Source organism: Schistocerca piceifrons, chromosome X (genome assembly GCF_021461385.2).
Source record: "Schistocerca piceifrons isolate TAMUIC-IGC-003096 chromosome X, iqSchPice1.1, whole genome shotgun sequence".
Classification (NCBI taxonomy): Eukaryota; Metazoa; Arthropoda; class Insecta; order Orthoptera; family Acrididae; genus Schistocerca; species Schistocerca piceifrons.
Genome location: NC_060149.1, coordinates 666,662,949 through 666,683,586, shown reverse-complemented (window position 1 = coordinate 666,683,586; position 20,638 = coordinate 666,662,949). Strand labels below are relative to the sequence as shown.

Here is a 20,638-nt window from a genome sequence, read left to right as displayed (position 1 = left end):
TAAAATAATGCAGATATGTGGTGGAGGGCATAAGAAAACAGACCAGCACAGGCAAAGAGGGCATTCCTGGACAAAAAAAGGGTACTTGTATCAAACATTGGCCTTAATTTGAGAAAGAAATTTCTGAGAATGTACTTTTGTAGTGTAGTGTCGTGTGGAAGTGAATCTTGGACTGTGGGAAAACAAGAAAAGAGAATTGAAACATTTGAGATGTGGTGCTCTAGAAGGATGTTGAAAAGTAAGTGGACTGATGAGAAATGAGGTTCTCTGCAGAATCAGTGAGGAGAGAAACATGGGGAAAATATTGACAAGGGGAAGGGACAAGATGATGGGACATGTGTAAGATATCAGAGAATAACATAAAACAATAGGGGAAGACAGAGATTGAAATATATGCAACAAATAATTGAGGAAGTTTGCAAGTGCTACTGTGAGGTGAAGTGGTTGGCACAGGAGAGCAATTTGTGATAGGCCACATCAAATCAGGCAGAAGACTGATGAGCCATAATGAAAAAGAAAGTGTCGCCTTCTAAAAGTACACTTTCTCCATTCATGTAGTGAAATTTCAAAGAATGAAGGAGAAAATTGAGGCATAGCTTGTGATGAGTACAAATAACAGTGGCTGTGGCAAGCTCGAGAATATAGCCATATTTATACTGATATTTAAACTGCTGGCTTTGCTCAAACACTTAACTGCACATTTCATTAACTTCAGGATGTCTACTGACATCATTAATAGTGTGTGATGTTTCAAGTGTGAGCACTATGGACACACAACCATTACGTGTAAGGGACAGGCTACTTGTGCAAAGTGCAATCAGTTAGTAATTTGCATGTTCATTGGATCATAATTGCAGTGTCTCCCTATGATGTTGAAAAAGTCTGTTAGTTTACATTTATGATGCCTTTCTCTGTGAAAAATATGGCTACATACTAACCATTTACATGAATCTAAAGCAACTCTCAGATCTCCCCCCCCCCCTCCCCCCCACTCTCCAAATAGTGATACATTCTTAACTCTCTCTCTCTCTCTCTCTCTCTCTCTCTCTCTCTCTCTCTCTCTCTCTCTCTCCCCCCCTCTCCCCCTCCCCCTCCCCCTCTCTCCCTCTCCCTCTCCCCTCCCTCCCCCCCCCCCCACACACACACGCACACACACACACACACACACACACACACACACACACACACACACACAGATAAATATATACATACACAAAATAGCATTACTGATTAGATTAGATTCGGTTTTCATTCCTAGACCCAAAAAATGAGATGATTCTCGTGGGTGTAGAAGATGACAGAAAGTATAACATAAAACATTTTAATATAATACTTACTACCCTGGTCATTTGTCAGGAAATTGTTGAACTAGGTGAATACAATGCAGTAAACTGCAACAGCTAATATTTACAGAATTAACAAGCTGTCAGAATGAACCATTGTTAAGAACTATTAATAAATTTGTCGTACACAAAATACCTAATCTTGACTGTTGTGACCAAGTGCTGTAAAAACAGAAATCTAACAGATATTTTTATTTAAGCTGGGTTCACAGTCTCTGTTAAGATATTCATCTATAGAGTAAAAGTAGTTGGCTATCAAAAAGTCTTTCAAACTCTGTTTAAACTATGCTTTAACTGAAACCAGGGTTTTAACGGTTGCTGGCAATTTATTGAAAATGTACATTCCTGAATATTGGACCCCTTTTTGGACCAAGGTAAGTGATTTTAGGTCTTTATGTAGATTGTTCTTATTTTTAGTACTGATACTATGTATTGAGCTATTGGTTGGAAATAGAGATATATTATGTGCAACAAATTTCATTAAGGAAGAAATATACTGAGAAGCAGTGGTTAGAATACAAAGTTCCTTGAACAGGTTCTGCATGACATTCTGGAACTTACACCACAAATGATTCTTGTCACTCGTTTTTGCTCCCTGAAAGGCGTAGATGCCTCAGAGTGATTGGTGGGTCACGTTGTCCATAAACAGCCCTTTTCAATCTATCCCAGACATGTTCAATAAGGTTCATGTCTGGAGAACATGCTGGCCACTCTAGTCGAGTGATGTCGTTATCCTGAAGGAAGTCATTCACAAGATGTGCATGATGGGGGCACGAATTGTCGTCCATTAAGACAAATGCCTCGCCAGTATGCTGCCAATATGGTTGTACTCGGTGAAGAGAATGTGATACCAATCCTGAGTGGTCCATTGAGCATGTTGTTGGCCCATCTGCACTGCGCTGCATGTTGTCGTGGTTGCAAAGATGGACCTCGCCATGGGTGTCGGGAGTGAAGTTGCGCATCATGCAGCCTATTGGGCACAGTTCGTCGTAACACAATGTCCTGTGGCTGCACAAAAAGCATTATTCAAGAAGGTGGCATTGCTGTCAGGGTTCCTATGAGCCATAATTCGTAGGTAGCAGTCGTCCACTGCAGTGGTAGCCCTTCTGCGGCCTGAGCAAGGCATGTCATTGACATTTCCTGTGTCTCTGTGTATCTTCTCCATGTCCGAACAACATCGCTTTGGATCACTCCGAGATGCCTGGAACTTCCCTTGTTGAGAGCCCTTCCTGGCACAAAGTAGTAATGCGGACACGATCAAACCGCGGTATAGAGTATCTAGGCATGGTTGAACTGCAGACAACACGAGCTGGTGGAATGACTGGAACTGATCGGCTGTCAGACCCCTCCCCCCCCTGCCCCACCCCTCCATCTAATAGGTGTTGCTCACGCATGGTTGCTTACATCTGTGGGCGGGTTTAGTGACATCTCAGAACAGTCAAAGGGTTTGTATCTGTGACAGAGTATCCACAGTCAACGTCTATCTTCTGGAGTTCTGGGAAATTGGGTGATGCAAAACTTTTTTTTTTTTTTTAATGTGTGTATTTATATCTCCTACTTCTGACATCATTCTCACTATGTTTGTATCATCTGCAAACAGAACAGACTTAGCATCTGGCAATGTAACAGGCGAGAGGTTATTAATGTACACAAAAAAAGCACACAGATTGTTTTGAACATGAGCACATTAAGAAATTCTTCTACAGTGTAGAAGGAGTTTCCAGATTGCAGTTTGTGTTTGAAATCAACTTTTTTATCTATTAAATTCTTCAAATCTCTGGGTAAGTGATCAATAATTTTTATGACTGAATACCTCACTCATTTTTGTGCCACGGTATGGCTGAATGATCAATAGTGTAAGTCATTCTTCTGTTTAGTACGATATTTGTGAATGTTACTGTTGTTTCGAACAACAATTGATTGTAGATCACAAACTTCATGTAGTAGTAAAGCTGCCGTGAGACTTGTGAAACTGCTAATAGTGCAAAAATTTTATTTACAGCACCAAGTAAGTGCAGGTACTGTTAGTGATCATCAAATTTTGACTCAAGAATGTAAGTCAGTCATTGAAATAATGAAAATACAGAAGATAAGTTCTGTTTCTTGACACCAACAAAGTTCATATTCAAAAACAACCTGTGTTTCCTACATGTTTTAACTATTTAGCAAAACAAGTATGTGAGAAGAAAGTTTCTATGATGCAAAAACTATCAACAAATACTGTCATGAAGTGTCCAACCATCACTTGCTCCAGGGTCAGGTTTCTGAGGGCTTCTTATCATCACCACATTCATGTATGCTGCACGCAGGCAGAGCACACACTTCACTAATGCAACAGGATCGTTCTCTGCTATTGATTTGTTGCTGTGCTCACTTGTCCTTGCCCACACTGCCCACTGTGAAGCTGACATTGTCCTTCATCCCAGAGACCATTTCCCATTCTGAAGAAGCTTATCAGACAGAGCGTGCTTGTAAGAAACTTGCCCACATAGTTGCTCATCAAGGCAAACTGGTCAGTGTACTCCCCACATATAGTGTTTGAATGTAGAAATACACAATCGACTGTCGTGCTGATGCATTCATACTCTAATATTCGGGACAGCTTAGATGGCAGCCTGTCCCATGGAGAAGGTGAAAAGTGCTGCACCGCTATCAGGGTCAGTCATGTGGCACTGTGAAGAATCAAAAGCAGACCATTTGCAGATAATGTCATATTTTTCACATAGTGAGGGCATAAAGCCTTTTTGTTAAGGCTAGCAAGAAGAGATGGTGGCAAGAATTCCTGAACACACATCATTTCATTGCATTTTGTTGCACTGGAGACCATCAGATGAATTATGCCAAGAGTGGAAAGTGCTCTGTTAGTGATTTCATCAGATGGCTATTAATAGCCAAAATCTAGATTTGCAAGAATAATAAAAACTAATGGGATTGCAACTGACTGCTGTGTGCTTTTCCTTCCTTATTGTCTACAATCACTGTGCACAACGGTTCCTGATTGAATCAAAGTTGGATAAGTAATGGTGTTCATCAAGTAAAGGAGACATTGTCTTGGCTGGTGAAACATTTCAGTCAAGTTACTATCAGAATTTGGCACGAACTTTGTAATCATCAGTCTTTGCGCCAATATCCTGTATTAATTTCCATACCTCAATGTAATGTGTCATGAAGCAAGGGTCTGTGACACTGTCAATGGTGATCTGTCCATCAGATGGGGTCATTGAGCTCAGTGTGGTCACCTTGGTGCTATTCGCAAGGAGGAGGCTATGTGCGAGCACAGGGTTTTATCCTCTCCCTTCCTTCATCCATAACAACACAAACCCATCACTACACTGTACAAAGACTCATCACAGTCATACACACAACACAGATACACACATAACACATCATAATAGATCGGAGAAAGGCAACGGCAAACCACCTCCACTAGGACCTTGCCATGAATGGTGGTGCAGGATTCGTGCACCTGCTCCCTTGTGTTCATATCCTGAGTGTGAAACTATTTATTATTCTGCCACCACCACAAGCTATGATCCAGCTTACCATCAGGTGTTTGCTGAGGAGAGGAGTTAGAACTTAAGTTCTACCAGTTATGAAGTTTACTGCCACCCTCTATATATCTGACAGCAAGATTCACCATTGTTTATGGCTCATATGATACAACCAAGTCCATTCAATCATGTTGTGGCAGTTCATCAGAAATAGTCTAATAGTCCTGTCATTGCTTTTATCTTTATATATGAAGCAGGACAATTTCATGTCTTGTGAAAAGAAGCCATTTTAACTGCCCTCCTTAAACATGGAAATGACATACATGTCAAAGCAGGCATTAGAGTATCATGTAGGAGGAAACAGGAGCTGTATCAGAATATGAAATACAGACAGAGCTGAGTTATAGAATTTTGCAACAGATAATACTGCAAAATGCTGAGGAATGTCATCAAACAGGTTGAAACAACACATTACTTCAAGAGAATAGAAAACTCACAGAATAAAATTAAAACTATATGGTCAGTTGTGAAAGAGCAAGTATCAAGGCAGAATATGGATGCTAAACATATTACACTTCTCTTACTTGAGAATGAAATTGTTTGTGATCCACCAGCATTGTGCAAAATATTTAATAATCACTTCTTAGCTGCGAGAAACAAGCAAAGATGGAGTTCAATAAATTATTGGACCATTAAAGGGTAATAATTTCCATGGGTATAATGAAATTTCAAGTAGAATAAAGAATACCAGTGCACCATACTTTAGCTCGGTACTGATTGGACAATGTATGTTTCAGGTGTTGTCTGTTTCCTGAAATGCTCGTTAGTGAAACCATGTTATGAACAGGACAAAAGTAATATTGTAGACCATTACTGGCCAATTTCTTTGCTACCAGAGTTTTTGAGAAACCAATGTATAGGAGAGTAGTGGCACATCTTGGTATACATAATTTTATGTAAGACTCCCAGTTTGGCTTCAGGAAAGGAGTATCCATAGAAAATGCCGTTTATTCTTTTGTGCATGAAGCACAAGGAGGGCTAAGTGATAGGTTGAGGGCAGTGGCTGTTTTCATTGATTTGACATAAAAAAAAATTGTGATGATCATACAATACTTTTGCAGAAGTTGGAACATTATGGAATTAAGGGGAAAAGGTTTGCAGTTGTTCACTTCATATGTGGAAAGGAGGAAGCAGAAGGTTGCCCTCTAGTGTCAACACAAGGGGAGTGCTACAGGCTCTGTTCTCAATCTATTACTTTTATAAATCAATGATCTGATACTACTTGTTCATTTTGCAGATGACAGAAATGTTATTGTGAAAGATGTGTAATGTAATACAAGTGATGTAGTTAATAGGATAGCCAGTAAAACTAGCACATGGCTTTCAGAGAACAGATAAATGCCTAACTGTACAAAATGCAATGCATATAATTTTTGACATGGAGCTCTTGTAAAAGCAAAGTTTTGCTGTCTGAAGGTGGCCAGTCAGTGAAATCAACTGTTACAAATTCTTAAGACTAGAGTAGAGATGAAAGGCTATTTTGGGAGTATTAAGATCTTGTGCAGAAACTGAATGTTGCTATCATCACTATAAGAATGACCTCCACAGCCTCTGATACTGAAACACAAAGGCTTGTCTACTTTGCTCACATTCACTCTGTTATCTGGGTTCACTCACCGAGAATATTCTAATTCCAGACTGATCTACGGTGTCAGTTTATAATCTTCATGTAGGCTGTTGTTTGAGTGTTTCAGAATTCTAACTCTGTTATCCCTGTACATACACTCCTGGAAATGGAAAAAAGAACACATTGACACCGGTGTGTCAGACCCACCATACTTGCTCCGGACACTGCGAGAGGGCTGTACAAGCAATGATCACACGCACGGCACAGCGGACACACCAGGAACCGCGGTGTTGGCCGTCGAATGGCGCTAGCTGCGCAGCATTTGTGCACCGCCGCCGTCAGTGTCAGCCAGTTTGCCGTGGCATACGGAGCTCCATCGCAGTCTTTAACACTGGTAGCATGCCGCGACAGCATGGACATGAACCGCATGTGCAGTTGACGGACTTTGAGCGAGGGCGTATAGTGGGCATGCAGGAGGCCGGGTGGACGTACCGCCGAATTGCTCAACACGTGGGGCGTGAGGTCTCCTCAGTACATCGATGTTGTCGCCAGTAGTCGGCAGAAGGTGCACGTGCCCGTCGACCTGGGACCAGACCGCAGCGACGCACGGATGCACGTCAAGACCGTAGGATCCTACGCAGTGCCGTAGGGGACCGCACCGCCACTTCCCAGCAAATTAGGGACACTGTTGCTCCTGGGGTATCGGCGAGGACCATTCGCAACCGTCTCCATGAAGCTGGGCTACGGTCCCGCACACCGTTAGGCCGTCTTCCGCTCACGCCCCAACATCGTGCAGCCCGCCTCCAGTGGTGTCGCGACAGGCGTGAATGGTGGGACGAATGGAGAAGTGTTGTCTTCAGCGATGAGAGTCGCTTCTGCCTTGGTGCCAATGATGGTCGTATGCGTGTTTGGCGCCGTGCAGGTGAGCGCCACAATCAGGACTGCATACGACCGAGGCACACAGGGCCAACACCCGGCATCATGGTGTGCGGAGCGATCTCCTACACTGGCCGTACACCACTGGTGATCGTCGAGGGGACACTGAATAGTGCACGGTACATCCAAATCGTCATCGAACCCATCGTTCAACCATTCCTAGACCGGCAAGGGAACTTGCTGTTCCAACAGGACAATGCACGTCCGCATGTATCCCGTGCCACCCAACGTGCTCTAGAAGGTGTAAGTCAACTACCCTGGCCAGCAAGATCTCCGGATCTGTCCCCCATTGAGCATGTTTGGGACTGGATGAAGCGTCGTCTCACGCGGTCTGCACGTCCAGCACGAACGCTGGTCCAACTGAGGCGCCAGGTGGAAATGGCATGGCAAGCCGTTCCACAGGACTACATCCAGCATCTCTACGATCGTCTCCATGGGAGAATAGCAGCCTGCATTGCTGCGAAAGGTGGATATACACTGTACTAGTGCTGACATTGTGCATGCTCTGTTGCCTGTGTCTATGTGCCTGTGGTTCTGTCAGTGTGATCATGTGATGTATCTGACCCCAGGAATGTGTCAATAAAGTTTCCCCTTCCTGGGACAATGAATTCACGGTGTTCTTATTTCAATTTCCAGGAGTGTATATTCCATCATGAGAATTGCTGTTGCCATTATAGACTCATTCAGAAGAAATTGCAACATTTGTTCAGGGAACATGCCAGAAAAATGATATTCACTTGGATAACACTTCCTTAAAAATTTAACATAAAGGTGTGCACTATTCTACAGGTCTTATTTCCGGAAGTAAAAACAAGTGACAAACACCATGTATTCATGTCCAAGTTGAAAGGTTTCCTTTGTACAGATTATTTCTATTCTGTACAGGAGTTCCTCACAGTAGATGATAACTTTTCTGTGTTAATGTGTTATTTATTTGTGTACTCTGTTTTTCATCTTTTATTAATTCTTTAATTAATTGTTCATAAATTTTCTAGTCAGCTTTCTATGAACTACGTACTGATTCATTTCATGACCAAATAGCTTTTGCTTGCACGGACCCTGGTAAATAACTAAAATAAAATAGGTATCGTATTGTGGTCCTCACAAGGTGCAGGAAAGGCATTGGATCACATGATCAGCTACTGCCCTGTCCGTATCTTAGAATCCAGGGTTCTTCCTGATTGTTTTCATTGTGGGTTTGTGAGATATCATTAGACTCTTAATAACTTTAGTGTGCTGGAAGGAGCTATACAACAAGCTTTCTTACACTTGAGTCAGCTAATATAGATTTTCTTTTGTCCATTTTCCAGTATCCACAGGTCAGTTGAGCCAACAACTAATCGGCTGGAAAAATGGGGAAGAAGTAATAGTTTGAAATTTTATTGTAAAGTGCCTGTGTCTTTTTTAACCATTCATGTGATGTTTTTAGTTTGTCTTAATTGAGCGTAAGGAATATGCTCACTACTTTTAAAAAATATACATCATTCCTGGGTATAATTTTTTTATAAAAAGCTTACCTAGTTGCTACATGCAAGAGACTTAAAGGTTAAGTCTCTCAAAGTTCTTGATATTTTTAAAATTTAAAATCATACTGCCTGACAAATAAAGTGAAACACTCAGATGGGAGAGGAGGAGATGCAATGAAACTTCATAAGTTGAGAGGGTGTTTGATGTTACTTCGGTGATCACAAAAGGGAGTCAGATTTACAAAGAACTTAGCACTACAAGCCCACTTATCAGTACGACGTTGCATCACTCTAACTTGGATACATGCACTGATTCAGTTGGGAAGTGTCATAAAGCTATTCTATCCTCTCCTGAGGCGAGCCGGCCTGCAACTGTTATAACTGGTCTTTGATATCCAGGATACTGGCACTGGTGCAACACGTGTTCTGTTGGGGACAGATTAGGTGATCTTGCTGGCCACGGAAGCATCCCAGCATCACACAGACAGCTCATAGAGATGGGTCTAGCACATGAGGACACACGATGTCATTGACATACTGTTGTGCCATTAAGCACTCCCTGGATCACTACCAGCCATGAGATGAAGTTGTACTTGATGTCTCCCCACATTGTGATGCCAGGAATAGCACCACCGTGTGTATCCAAATCTTTGGAAGAAAGGGACTTCTCCCCAGGTTCTTGCCATACAATTCATTGGTGAGCAGAATGTGATACCATTCATCAGCAGTCCATTCTTCTTAGTCATGGCACTACTCCAAATGCAGCCGTTTTTGTTGTGATATTAATGGCATCCTACACATGGGATGGTAATTTTCTTGTCTGGCAGCTGCTAGTCTCCAGCTAATGGTGCAGGATGACACAGAATGTTAATCCATTACTTGTTCCTGCATGTCAGGTGCAGGTGTGAAGAAATTGTGATGTGCTTGCTACACAATATTGCGATCCTCCCTTGTGGTCATCCGGAACCTTGACGACGACTATGCGAGTATGCCTGCCCTCATGTTTCTGTGCAGTCAGACACTGCAGCACCAACACTTCCAAATGCACCACAAATCTGGGTGTTTCATGATTTGACAAACCAACCAGTGAAGATCCACAATGAGGCCCCTTTCAAACTCAGTCAGGTGGTGATAATGCTGTCTCTCACAAGTACAAGTTATCTCCATGTCCTTCACAGTGATCACTCAACATCCGACTCTGTTCTCATCTCTTATACACCGTACCGAGTTTGGTAACAACACTAGTGAATGCTGGTGGCAGTAGTACCTGTCATAGACTTATATTTCTAATCATTTACGTATCCATTGATGGTGTGTATGTGTATGAACACATCTTGTCTTTTTTTTGGCTTGTAGAGTTTGTTAACCACAGAGCTTGTCTGGCCAACAAAACCTCTCTGATAAAGTGTGATTCACTATTTGTATAATCCTGACATTCCCTACACCCTTCCCCTCACACAATCCATACTACAATGTGCTTACATGCCTAATCATAGAGAGGGGTGTCTGATTTTTTTGGACTTTCAATATTAACCGACATGACCTTGCTACGTTGGTCATGTGGTGCAGCTTAAAGCAATAGGAAGCTACAGTTGTTATATTACCAGAGGACATATAGCTCCACTGTATGAGTTATTGATGACGGTGTCCTCTTCAGTGAAATACTCCGTAGATAAAAGTCCCCCATACACATGTCTTGTAATGACAGTGTAATAATAGTGTTGAACCAGAATAATTCTATAATTGATGCTGTTTGTTGCTGTAGAATATACACTAGCAGTATGCCTATTTCTGCTCGTTGGCCACCTTCATGCTATTTGCAGGCAAATACACTTTGTTAACAGTTTTAAAATTATAACTAATTACAATTTTGTTTGGTTGTGTGTTGGTACTTGCATCCATATTGCATCAAGGTGCTGTTGCTGTCTAATAATTTAATTGCTGCATAAGGTACTTCAGTTGCAGCCTAATTTTATTTTTTAATCATTTAATTTAATTTTGATTTATGAGTCCTGTTGTTGAGAAATTTCAGCTGAGGTCTTTTATCAATGTAAGTGAAAATTAAATGAATAAAAAATAAAAATCGGGCTGCAATTGAAGTTCCTTATGCAGAAATTAGATTATAAGACAGCAACGGTACCATGACAACAGTATGGATGTAAGTACCAACACACAATCAAACAAAATTGTTATTAGTTATAATTTTAAAACTGTTAACAAAGTGTATTTGCCTGTAGATAGCCTGAAAATGGTCATAGAGCTGAATAGGTCTATTGCTACTGTATATTCTACAGCAATCCAACAACATCAATTAATAGCAGCAGCATTTTGGTTCAATGCTATTATTATTTTGTAGGGTGCTATCATCAGAGAAAACTAATCTGGTGTTCTATGGGTCAGAGCATGGAAAATTAGATGTCTTTAGTTGTTAAGTAGGTTAGAGAACTTGGAAAAGTGTTTTGATAGGCTGAAGTTGGGTACAGTGGGTATTAGTGAAGAAGGGTAGCAGGAAGAGCAGCACAAAGCATAGTGAACACCTAGTCACAGCCAAGATAATCACAAGACTGATCACAGTACTGAAAGTATATGTATGCCTACTGACTCTGTAGGCTGTGAAGTGGCTGAAAGAAAGTGTGATGTGGTGACAGAAATTATTCAGTTTGTTAACAGAGATGTTCATTTAATTGTGATTTTTTTTTGGGGGGGGGGGGGGGACTACAATTTAATTGTAGGACAAGGAAAAGTTGTGGGACAACATGCACCGAACAAAAGACATGAAAGAGGAAGCCACCTGGTAGCATTTTGCACAAAGCACAATTTAACCATTGTGGGCACTTGGTGCAAGAATCATGGAAAGAGGTTGCATTGAAGAGACCTGGTGACACTATACTGTTTCAGATAGAGAGAAGTGGTATTGACAGAAAGTGCAAAATAATGAAGCTGAAGGAGAGTGCAAAGCTTTAAAAGCATGCATGTCCCTATAGAGGAGAATTAAAACCATAAGGGAAAAGAAAAGTGGCTGTATTAGTATCAAGAGCCTTCCTAAGCAAAGAAGGGAAAGTCGAAAGTTGGAAGGGATTTATAGAAGGGTTATACAATGGGAAGAAAATTGAAGTGAGTATTATGGAAAAGGAAGAGGAAGTAGATAAATACTCCCAGCCACGTCAACACTTGCCACGAGCATCAGTGACCTGAAGCATGGATGGAATGTGACAACTCCGTTCCCAATAGGGAGCTCTAGACACACTTCCACTACCCATCTAGAAATAACATGGTCACACGTGTGGCTTTTTGGATCAGGCCTCTGTAAGAAGATGCCGTGTGTACATTGGCAGTTGTTACTTTCCAGCAGTAACTAGTAATCACTACCTGATGTTGATTTCATGTGAATCAGCAGCAGACCTGAGAGCCATATATTGATGATGGTTACTCTTTGCCTGAATCCATACCAACTGAAAATATATGAGTTTCCTCATCCATCAAGGCATCACTCCTCCAGTAGTCATTTTAATGTGATCTGCTGCTATTCTTGAGTCTGCTGTGTCACATAAGCAAAAGCATCAGTTGCTATCTTCAGCTCTGACAGCTAACTGCTTGACATATTATGACTACAGAGCTTTTTACACACCAGAGATAAAACTACAATCAAAACTGCAGATTAGAGAAGTGAAATGTATCAACATACTTACTAGCCATTGTGAAAGTATTCAGAACTGCACTGAAAGATAGTTCCCCATCCAGCCTATTTCGAAGATTTGACTCCATGCGACTCTTCTGTGTCCTATTCTTGAAGAATAGCTTGAATGAAAAACATTTTTCTCAAATGATGAAGATATCTTTGTTCTAAATATGTATTCAACAAAGTCAGAAACAAATCTGTCTTCTAAGGAATAAAAACAGCCTGACTGTTTCTGACCCAAATTCATTAAGCTTAATGGAGATTTTGACAAGAAGTTTTTTTAAACGATGATTATTATGTTTTCCATCGGCAAGACCACTGACATCTCCTCCTTTTCCTGTATAAGGACAAACAGTTGCTTTTACATGTAAAAAATATTGATAGTATTTAGATTTCTTTTTCTATGTGAAGTGTCAAGAGTTACAGAAATATGGTTCATTTATTTAAGAGGTAAGCCACAAATTGTTGCAGGTTCACCATTCTACAAGCAAATTTCAGTTGTTCCAAATATTCTGTTTCTTCATGTAATAATATATCATTTGTGGTTGCAGATTATGAGGTCCTCAGCCAGACAGTGCAGGATTTCTTATCTGAAGAAGAGGAGCCACTTTTGAATGATGGCAAGAGTGAAAATGTGGGACTAAAAAGTCTGTGTGAAACATGTGGTGAAAATAAAGGTCTTTCAGAAAATTGTAGCCATTCAGCTGAAAAATGCAATCCAGACAGGGAAGAATGTTCAGTGTCAGAAGATTTGAAACAGGTTGATAAAGCCAAAACACATGACAAAAGCTCTACTGGTCTGATTAAAAAAACAGAAGATAAAAAATGTACTGCCATCAGTAGTCTTGATATGGGCAATAATTGCACTCTGCTAGAAACAGAGACTAAATCTACCTCTGTTAGCAGACCGTTGACATTGGTAGAACAGAAAATGGGCACAAGTGTCCAAATAGGAGTGGATGAATGCAGTACAGCTCAGCAAGTACTGAGTAGTGAACGTGGAATGAGAGTGAGAACAATAAAAACTGACCCCAAAATAACTGTACAGCTGGTAGAGAATGTACCGGGTGTTTCTATGGAAACAGAAAAAGGAAAATCTGTTGTGGTGTTGCAGGCAGGAAATGACAAACCAACATTGCAAAATAAATGGAGTGACATTGATGAGCCAGTGCAGTCAGATAGGAATGGATCCGATGCAGCTTTTCATGTGGGAAGAAGTGAGTGTGCAAAGAAGAAACGTGATAGTCTTGTGCATGCAATGAAAGATATACATGATGAGACAATGCAGGCAGTAAGGAATAAAGCTGGTGTTCAGATTCGTAAGACCCAACTTAACGTGACTGCAAAAGAAATAAAGGAGCAGGGTGTTACAAAGTCCGTACCACAGAGGAAATTTGAAACAACTCACCAGACTATAAAGAATCACAATGATGGAACTACAGATACCCTTCTTAAAGACAAGGCATCTTCTGAAAACACTGTGTTGAGAGAAGGTTCTCACAATACGACAAAAAGTGCTAATACAGGTTCTGAATCACAATGTAGAGAGCAGGATTCTTACACCAGTATCAATACTGACTTGTCTGGATTGAACAATGCTCAAACAGAAATGGCAAATGAAAATGGAGATGATGCAGGAAATGACTCACCAGATTCTTTTGATCGTATATTAAATGCATTAAAAACTGGATCGGAATCAGTTTCGTGCCAAGAAAATTTAAGTAGCGATCCAGATTTCGAATCGGAATTGGCCATGCTGGAAGAGACAGTTCACAGCATAGAGTCTGACAGTTGTGGTCCCTCTGGACTGGAGCTAGTGCGGAACAATAGTAACCCATTAGGACCTCCTCCACATCTAGCTTCTCCGAGAGGAAATAAAGTGTCTGTAAATAATTACGGTACTGTACAATATGAAGCAGTTATGGATAATGCTAGAGATGCAATTGTTTCAAATATTTTAAATCAGACTTCTGAACAGTGTATTAAAGAAATGAACCCAGTGAATATAAATGCAGCTCCCGTAATCTTTGAGGATTTGGTTTTACGAGACGTAGAGCCTGTCCATGACAGAGTAAAATCGTCTGAAACGTCCGACTTGCAACTGCCAATGGATGCTGCTCAGATACTGCAATTGGCAGATAGCATGGAAGAGAGCCTCTGCAGTTCAGGTAAGTTTTCAGAATCTTTCTGAATAGTGTTTTTTTCTGTGGCAGGTTGATGTATTACTTTGCCTCGGCACAAAACACTATTTCATCTGTAGGCCATCACTTGTTGGTCTCTTTGTTAATACTGCATATCCCTCAGTTTTCAGCTTCTGTAATAAGAAAGTAACTTAAAATGTTGCACTGACCAGAGAGATGTCTTCATCCTGGACAGCTAGCTGAAATGAATTTTAATTTAAAGGATGAATATTTAACTTACCAGGAGAGTGTGCACTGTTTTGAGGTTCCTCACCAATTAAAACTGTGTGTTGAAGAGGATCTTGAACCTCAAACCTTGACTTTTTCAGCCAGTGCTCTTACTGATTGAACTACCTGGCACAACTTGTGACCGGCCGTCACCACTGCAAGATATGTGGGAGATCTTCCGTGAACTGTGGAAAATAAGAGTTGGGTACTGGCAGAATTGAAGCTTTGAGGGCAGTGCACGAGTCGTGCGTGGATAGCTGTCAGTAAAAGCATTGGATGCAAAATATGAGCTTCAGAATTGAAATGCTGGTTTGGCACATGGTTTTAATCTGTTGTGAAGTTTCCACTGTTAATATGCTAGAAGGCAATGTTTTAAACAGTTATGAACCGAGCTGCACTCGGGCTGCCCATGTTTAGGTTTTCTGTAATTTCTCTAAATAACATAAGGTGAATGGTGCAATTCTCAAAACCTGTTTCCTGTGCCCCCCCCTCCCCTGCTCCATGTTTAATCTGAGCTCATACTCAGTCTTTAATGTCATAATTGCAGACTGGATGTTAAACACTGATCCTCCATCTTTTTCTCATCAGTGCATATTTTGTATTTGTTTCTCTGTACAATTTTGCTTAATTTATCATATTTGCTTTATAATAGATGCAGTAGTTCCCTATTACAAATATGTTTTGCTGTAACAGGCAACATCCTACTTCTTGATCAATGTAATGAATGGTATGTAATATTGTCACAATAGGGATAGCATAACACAAAAACAAAATATCAAAAACAATCCATTAGTAAAGGAAGTGTACAACAGCTACAAAACTATAAATATTAACTAAAGAGAAATATTGCGTCTGGTTGTATACATTTATTTGCTTGTTAAAATTATAATTCGAAAATAGCTGACTAATGACATTTCACTTAGTAATTATTTTCATATGTAGGACACAGATTTGTAGAGATTCTACAATGTGAATGGTAGCCCTTACTCTATTAACCATAAATTGGTTACAGTTTTAAACTACTTTGCATAGTACTTAGAATACATGTAATATAGTATTCATTTTTGATACTCTTGCTTGGCCAACAGATTTCAGAATCTCTTAAAAATGGAAAAGAATAAAGTATTCTTTAAGCAAAGTGTAATACAAGTGCTAAATGACAGATTCTGTACATTTGAGGGCATCCAACTACATAAATTATATACATGTATCTTAATTAAATTTCGCAATTTAGGCTACATATGCAACATACAGGGTATTATTTTTCCATGCACATCATTGAAATAAAAAAGTAAGTTTGTGAACTATATTCACTGAGTAGTGGTTTATGTAGAGCCAACATATATTGAAGTGTTGTGACGCCTGCCTCATACCCCACCCATGCATAAACCACCTCCATTCTCACTCCCTCCTCCTCCTCCTTCGCCTCCTCCACTGAGTATTACTACTTTTTTATCTGATGCAGATTCAGAACGTCATCAGCATGTCCCAGCGACAGGACCACAACCTGAGGCACTAATTGAAACTGATGTGTGTCGTAAAAATCTTGCATATCACATTGCTGAGGAGCACAAAAAACTTATGCAAGTGCTTGATGCTGCTGAAGAGCAAGTGAAAGGTGACTAGAAGATTAATATTACTTGATGTCATGAAATTGAAAGACATATTTTATAATTTAACATAATACATTGTTTGAAATAATTTTTTTTTTTCAGACCTAGAATCTAAATGTATGGATGAAAGTGAGAAGATGAGACCTACAGATATTCAACGGCGTATGAAGAAAATTATAAAAATACTTAATCTTGTTAATGGCCTGACGAAACAAGACAGTGTTCAGTCAACAAAAAATATCTCAGACTCTAAATAACATTTTATTTTAAATAACATTCTTGAGTTAGGAATGATTATTCATATGCTCAGGGACCTGCAGAACATATTTCATGATTCTGCCTTATTGTACATTCTGTAATTTCATATCATACTATAGGATATTCATTTTTGTAAATACATTAAACTTACCTTTATTTATTTTGTTAAATTTTAATTTCATTTGTGAATTAATATATGTTATTGTTTTTCCTCTGTAGAAGATTAGATTTCCAAATAGTTGGGAGAAAATACTTTAATGAAGAATGATACCAGATTTGTGTTACTTATACTTTCAGTACAATGACTACAGTGTTATTTTGGTAGACAATGAGTGTTCTAAGTGTAAATGTAAATCTGTATTTTCAGCTGAAAATTAGCTTGCTTGACACATGTCAGACCAGATTAGCAAACCATTAAACCTTGACTGAAATGTGAGAAGTTATATTAATATCATGAATCATGAAAGTAACATGAAATACGTGATTTGTTGAGAGAGAGAGAGAGAGAGAGAGAGAGAGAGAGAGAGAGAGAGAGTGGGTGGGTGGTCTTTGATCTTGCTGAGATTCCGAAAACCGAACGGATGAGACCTACAGGTACCTTTTTAAGGAAGGAAAAAAAAAAACAGATATATGTCAGCCATCTGTACTTATATTGATGTCTGTTGTAATGTTGTACAGACACAATGTCAGAAGAAATGCCAACCAAGTTTTATTCTGCTTCCAAATGAAAAGGTCACAATAACAGTTAATGAATTATGGAACAGTACAAAGTCTTATAACTATAGAACACATCAGTTTACAATCTTGTAGGTAAGCATACAATAAGCAAGTAAACATAAGTGAGACCGAGAGCCCGAAGCGCCAGGCTTATATTGGGCTGTTGTCCACATGGTACAGCACTTGCTGCACCGTCTATCCGGGATACGAGACGGCGTCTCTAGGCCGGCTGCGGAGCAACTTGTATAGGGAGCTGTTTGATTGTGTGTGCTCGCATTATATGGTTACAACACTCCTTCCCCCGTGGAAAAAAACTGTTCATTGTGGAACTGCCCATGTCTTCATCAATAGATAACGACTGCTGCACCAGGTGGTGTGCTGTATGACATGTGGCCCAGCTCCTTCACCAGGGTGTATACGATCTGGGAAAAACCCGGGAATTTTTTCATCCGGGAGAAAACCGGGAAAAACCTGGGAATTGTTTAGAATTCCGGGAATTTTTCATTGTTTTAGTTTTCAGTTAAATTTTTGTGATTTTAACGGGTAAGAACCAATACTCTAACAAAGGATATTACTGTATCCCGCTACTGCAGAATAATACTGCAGCAACAAAACATGAACGAGAGAAAAAAGAAAACGAAAATAAAACTTAAGTAGCAAAGAAAATGCACGGTATACAACAACAAAACAGTGCTAATACAAGCATCTGCCAACAGGAAAGTGTCAAAGGCTTTAGGAAGACTATGCAATGCTTCATAACAACAAACTGCCTCCGATGAGCGTGACGTGACAACTGTTTAAATTAGATTCGTTTGAGCTGTTGCAGGCGGGTTCTTTGGCATCCGTAGTTGAGTCGGTTTTCTCCCGCTTCTGGGTACAGAAGTGTGGCTAGGCGCCACTACTTAATATTACCTCGGTTCGGAAAAATAGTAAATCTGGGGCTGATGCACAGAGCTGTCTGAGTTGAGGTGGGGAGCGTCCATGTGACCTGTGTTTACGTTCAGTGATTTTGTTGTTTCCTCTTCGTTTATTGGTCTCATGTTAAATGATAACAAAACAGATTTTTGTGGCCGGGAGCTATCAAATGAATTAAAATATGTTCGCATAATTACAGAAGGCTAAAATATGTTATTAGTTTCAGATTTTATTTCCATCTTTCTGACAGAACAATGAAGTTATTTTTGCTGATTTGGTAAAGATTCAAATGGCTCTGAGCACTATGGGACTTTACATCTATGGTCATCAGTCCCCCAGAACTTAGAACTACTGAAACCTAACTAAGGACAGCACACAACACCCAGTCATCACGAGGCAGAGAAAATCCCTGACCCCGCCAGGAATCGAAACCGGGCGCGGGAAGCGAGAACGCTACTGCACAACCACGAGCCGCGGACTATGGTAAAGAGATTTGGCTTAAAGTTAATCTTTTCTGCTGAGGCAGTCAATTTATTTGAAAGGAAGTGTTTAATTTCACACTATTGGCTAGTTTCAACTGTTCGCTGCCTTTCAAGTGCACGTGTGGCATTATGCCATAATAAAGAACCAAACATGAGATAATACAATACTGGTACTCCAAGAAAATTTACATACGAATGTGCATTTTAAGCCGAATTATGCGTTGTTCACGAAATTCCGACGCTCTTGAAGTATCATCTGATGTCTTGTTTCTTTCATGCCATACGTAAGATCTTTTAATCTTTTTCACGTACGAACATATGGGCTTCCTGCGTCGTCATAGCTGCGCAAGCGCGGTGACACCTGTTATTTGGCGCTCTCTTGCAACTGCTGAAACGAACCTATTTCTAACAGGTCGCGGGAAAATATTGCGAATGGTGGTTTGAAAAGCACTACATTCAAAGCAGATTTCCTTTTACGCAGGATGAACTATGTGCGAGAATGTACAATGAACTTCTTAAATCGCAAAGCGTTTGACTCTCATTTAAAAATCAACTCTTTGAGGACGACCATTTAGAAGAATTTCGAGCCGAAAAGATCAGACATTTACGTCGTTTTACTGGCACATTTGTGTGATGTATCTTAAAGTGTAACACGTGCAAGAAAGATCAACATTATATGTGGAAGCTTAACTTCTCTTCCAGCTTATTAATCTTCGAGACCAATATTATATGTGAATGCTGTGTATATTAATTTAAACCATTAACTTTTCTTATTTGTGTGTTCGTGCTACTTAAGAGTGATCTTGCTATTGGCTCACTACATCATGTGTCCTATGCTGCCATCAGCTGGCGAGATCACGTGACAGGAGCTATGACTGTCTTACAAAAGCGCATCGCAATCTCGATTTCAATGTTTCGGAAAGTAATATGCGGTGTTTGGTGGAATTCAAATTTATACCTTCGTAATACGAAAATATGCAGCATACATGTTGCTGCACATCAAAGGTCTTTCAAAACGTGTATTCCCCCCTCTAAGTTTCGTTTTCTAAAGTGCCGGGAAATTCTACTGCAGCATATAAAACCGTAGGACTGATGAGTTTTACAGTGCCGAGGAAGAGTATACTGTAACTTAACACGGAAAAAGTGTATTTTCATCTGGGAAAAAGTGTATTTTTAACCGGGAAATCTGGGAAAAATCCGGGAATTTGTTTTTCCTTGTCCATGTATACACCCTGTTCACCTATCCATTGGACGGGTCATAACATGCCAGATGCCACTCTTTCTACAAAAATCTTTAGACACAAATTGTGGGCTGTTGTCTGTCACAAGTGTATTTGACAATCGTTCTAAGGAAAAAAAATCTTTAAAATTTTGTACTTGGCTGGAGCAGCAACCATACGATGAATTTTTTTTTCTACAAGAGGAAAAAATCTTTGAGAGGCTCTTGGATGTGGATGTGAAACACACCACATAAGAAAATTCTGAGAAAGCATCCACTACTACAAGCTAAAAGGAGTTAAGAATGGACTTAAAAAATCAGCGTGACTATGCTCTCAGGGGCATTGGGCGGCAGGCCACAGGGAAAGAGAGGCCTGTTGTGTCACTTGGTTGGTGCACTGTGGGCAGGCTGTCACAACACATGTGGTCTCATTGTCAATACCTGGCCAAAACACACACTGGCGAGCCAGCAGTTTTATGTGAGA

General features: G+C 40.2%; 1 protein-coding gene across 1 annotated transcript in view; it reads left to right on the top strand.

The window, feature by feature from the left end:
- Positions 1-16,977, top strand: part of LOC124721367 — a 289,081-nt gene extending 272,104 nt beyond the window's left edge. The window contains exons 21-23 of the mRNA XM_047246301.1: positions 13,094-14,710; positions 16,416-16,568; positions 16,666-16,977. Coding sequence (XP_047102257.1) covers positions 13,094-14,710; positions 16,416-16,568; positions 16,666-16,820 — 1,925 coding nt within the window. The 3' untranslated portion in view covers positions 16,821-16,977. The remainder of the gene's footprint in view (positions 1-13,093; positions 14,711-16,415; positions 16,569-16,665) is intronic.
- Positions 16,978-20,638: the final 3,661 nt, after the last annotated feature.